Genomic DNA, 3,360 nt, shown 5'->3' with positions numbered 1-3,360 from the left:
GTCAAATTCGAGGAAGAGGACGTGATTATGGTTATAGTCTGGTGTTATAACTCGAAAAATGGAGAGAATTTATTGATTTTAAATTGGGAATTCTGGATTCGCACATTTAATCATGGTGTCAGAAAAATCAAAAACAGTTTTAGATCAAAGCAGCTAGATAATTTAAAAGTTGATCACCGGATCACAAAGTCAACCAAGGTCTTCCTAACTAGATGTATGAGGAAATATTTATATGACGTTTCACAATATATAATGGTCAAAGGATTCTGGATAAAAAGCTTCTGAAAACAGGGAAATGTGACCTCGAATGTATATGCTTTGGACCCACAAAAAGTTCATGGAGAAACAAGCAAACCTTCTACAGTGTATATGTCTATTCCACGCCATGCTTCTCCGTGAACTGTTTCCAACATCATGACTGGCATTTCATTGCTTCCATTTACTATCAAGGTACCTGCAGTATAATGTAATTGAATCTATGAATTATAAAATAAACTTAGTAAATGTCTGAACATAAGTACAGTTTATAAGGAAACACATGGTACAGAATGATTTAAAAAAATTGACACTATATTTAAGGTTATACACAACCGCCCCACCAAACATAAATAAACATATACAGATATAAAGATAAGCAGATGTGGTATGATTTCTTATAGGAGAACTGGTCATAGACCAAAGTATAAAGATGAGAACAATTACAGGTTACCTTACATTCGTTAACAATGAGTGAAACCTATACCGTATTGTAATCTACAGCTTTGTTAAGGGTCGAAGCCCTTTTTAGATTCAAAGTGTACTAAAAAGTAGTACTGTCCAGGGGACATAATGGTTTTTACTTCGCAATATATTCTCGATGAACTATAATGAAATATAAATATTCTACCTCCATCATATTGAACTTACATGAGCAACACGATTGATGCCACTGAAGATTTTAGCTATTTGACTTATTTGTAGAGCTTTTCTCGCTGATTAGTTTTGCTGTCTAAAGTTTGTCTCTATCTATTTTAATATTGAAGAATAGCAAGAAACACGTCAACCATTTGAAAATAAAAAATCTTCATTTAAGGGTTATTAATTCGAGAAGGAGTCATCTGACAATTTTGGTCAAAATGGGCAGTAGGAAGATGTTGACATTCTGAACATTTTTGTAACTGCCAGAGGTCACTCAATCTATACCAATCTTCAATACATTAGCGATTTTGTACATTTTCCCCCTATGCCCCTTTTTAACTATTTTTGTTTTAAATCTTTCTGCAACTGGACGAAGATCAACAATAAAATCACTGTTCATTTTATTATCTGTTATATCCTAGTTTTCAATGAGACTTTTTTTCTGCGTGCACATCTAAAATTCTTTTTTTTTTAAATTCCATATGTGAAATATAATACCATAAATAAATATAAAGAAATGTTATAAATAAATTACTGTGTTTGCTCTGCTATTCTTACCCACAACATTAATTCCAAAATCTTTTTTAAACAATAACGTTACACCTGGTTCTAACGTTAGTGTATCAAATTCTCCAACTTCAATGTTTGATGTCACTGTATATGGACTTCTGTCAGCTGTCAATGTAAGTTCACCATTCACAAGACCCCCAATATCTCCAGTACTGCTGATGAATGGTGGGTCTTCATTTTGTATATCAGAGAAATTCCTTGATCCAAGATATGGTCTAAACATAACATCCATCAGCGTGTCATCATAATTCTTATCATAAATCTTCTGACCGATTTCTTTTACATCAGTCGTTCCCCAAAAATTAAGGGAAGCGTTTACTATTTCATTTTGATATTGTACGGCTGAGTTTACCTTGATATTGAATGTAGCGTTAGGATTCTCAAAGATGTTATGGAAAATGAAAATATTTGGTGATCTGAACAGTAATATGGTGTTTAGATTGTTTTGAAAAATATTCCCAGAAAGTAAAATAGGAGGAACATTAGCATTCGGTTGTAACAAATTTAATACGGCAGTTGATCCAACATTTTCAACAAACACATTGTCAGATATTGTCATATTTAAATCAGAATTATGGACATCTATTTTCACACAGTCCATGCATTGGTGGAACGTATTCTCTAAGATGGACGTTGCACCTACATTTCCATATATATAAACAGCATAATTCTTTACAGATGTAAAATAGTTGCCTTTTATGTCAAACAAATGACGAACATATGAAGCATACAGATACATGTACATGCCATACCGATTTATAGCTAAAGGACTGTGTGTAAAAACATTATCATACAAATGAAAGGAATGTATGTGACTGTTAGAGTAACGTTCATATACATAGAAATCATAGCCTGAGCTCATACCATTAAATGAATTATTAAAAATATTGATATTTCTTTCTAAATCAGTATTTAATTTTGAACTCTTGCTGCACGTAAATTGAAAATCAAAAGATTTTTCTGACATTCTAAATATGTTTTGTGCAACTTCAATATTAGAAGCTTGGGTACGAATATAAATGTTCCTTGAATAGGCATAGGTACATTCAAATGAAGATTGTCTTATTAGTGAATACAAATACCCAGAACAAGAATTAATATTAATTTGATAAGAGCTGTATGTTCCATATGAATTAAGATCACTTCCAAATAAATCAAGAGATATATTGGTGATACTATCTTGTATTTGTAGTTCAGAAATCTCAAAGATTTTTCCAACTTTACTGGAAAAGATGCTGGTATCATCTCTTATGGCTATACTATTAGATTTCCTGAATCCAACTCTAAGCATTTCATTGCTGACAGTAATGTTACTATTTCTAAAGTATATATTTAGCTCTCCAATAAATTCAGCAGCTACGAGAAAATTATCTGTTTTCAAAACTGTTGTATTATCTATGTTGACATCACAACTTTCCAAAACTTCTATACACATTTCTACATCTCTAAGTGTAACATTATGAAGGTTTAATCCTATAGCAGAAAAATTGATTAAAGTATGTAAATATGAGAGCATCAGACAAATTATGTATTAGTCCCATATTATATTAATAATACAAGTAACTGATTTCTTTATATAATAACAAGATTTTGAAAGAAAATTATACAGATAACCAAGCTAGCTTATGTACTTCAGCATAAATAAGCATGTCATTTATTCGTACATGTAATAATGAAATTCATTCTATTGTTGGGATTTTTTAAACAAGTATATATATACTATAAGCTTTTTGGAGATATGTGGCGTTACAACTAAGTTGTATGCCAACCAGCCGTCATAACAGGATGAACTTTTTAAAATCTCCATACCATCAACAGATCATCGATCCCAAAATGTTAAAAGATGAAAACTTGTAGTTTCAAAGGAGAAAAAAAAATACTTATTAGAATTAA

General features: G+C 31.2%; 1 protein-coding gene across 1 annotated transcript; it reads right to left on the bottom strand.

Moving 5' to 3' along the window:
• Nucleotides 1–335: 335 nt before the first annotated feature.
• Nucleotides 336–2,625, bottom strand: LOC127729011 (uncharacterized). The gene is made up of 2 exons (XM_052236585.1): nt 1,456–2,625; nt 336–454 (listed from the first exon to the last, which is right to left on the bottom strand). Exons 1-2 carry the CDS (start codon nt 2,432–2,434, stop codon nt 336–338), a joined length of 1,098 nt encoding a protein of 365 aa, XP_052092545.1. The 5' UTR covers nt 2,435–2,625.
• Between the last annotated feature and the right edge of the window lie 735 nt (nt 2,626–3,360).

Source organism: Mytilus californianus, unplaced genomic scaffold (assembly GCF_021869535.1).
Source record: "Mytilus californianus isolate M0D057914Y unplaced genomic scaffold, xbMytCali1.0.p SCAF_2, whole genome shotgun sequence".
Classification (NCBI taxonomy): domain Eukaryota; kingdom Metazoa; phylum Mollusca; class Bivalvia; order Mytilida; family Mytilidae; genus Mytilus; species Mytilus californianus.
The sequence above is the reverse complement of the archived record's forward strand: the minus strand, read 5'-3'. Positions and strand labels throughout refer to the sequence as shown.

What these genes read in the sequence shown, in the direction of transcription:
- LOC127729011 (XM_052236585.1), bottom strand. Translation starts at nt 2,434, where the DNA reads ATGTCAGAAAAATCTTTTGATTTTCAATTTACGTGCAGCAAGAGTTCA. An exon ending in TTTTGGAATTAATGTTGTGG is followed by an intron (nt 455 to 1,455) that starts GTAAGAATAGCA and finishes ATTATACTGCAG; the next exon opens with GTACCTTGATAGTAAATGGA.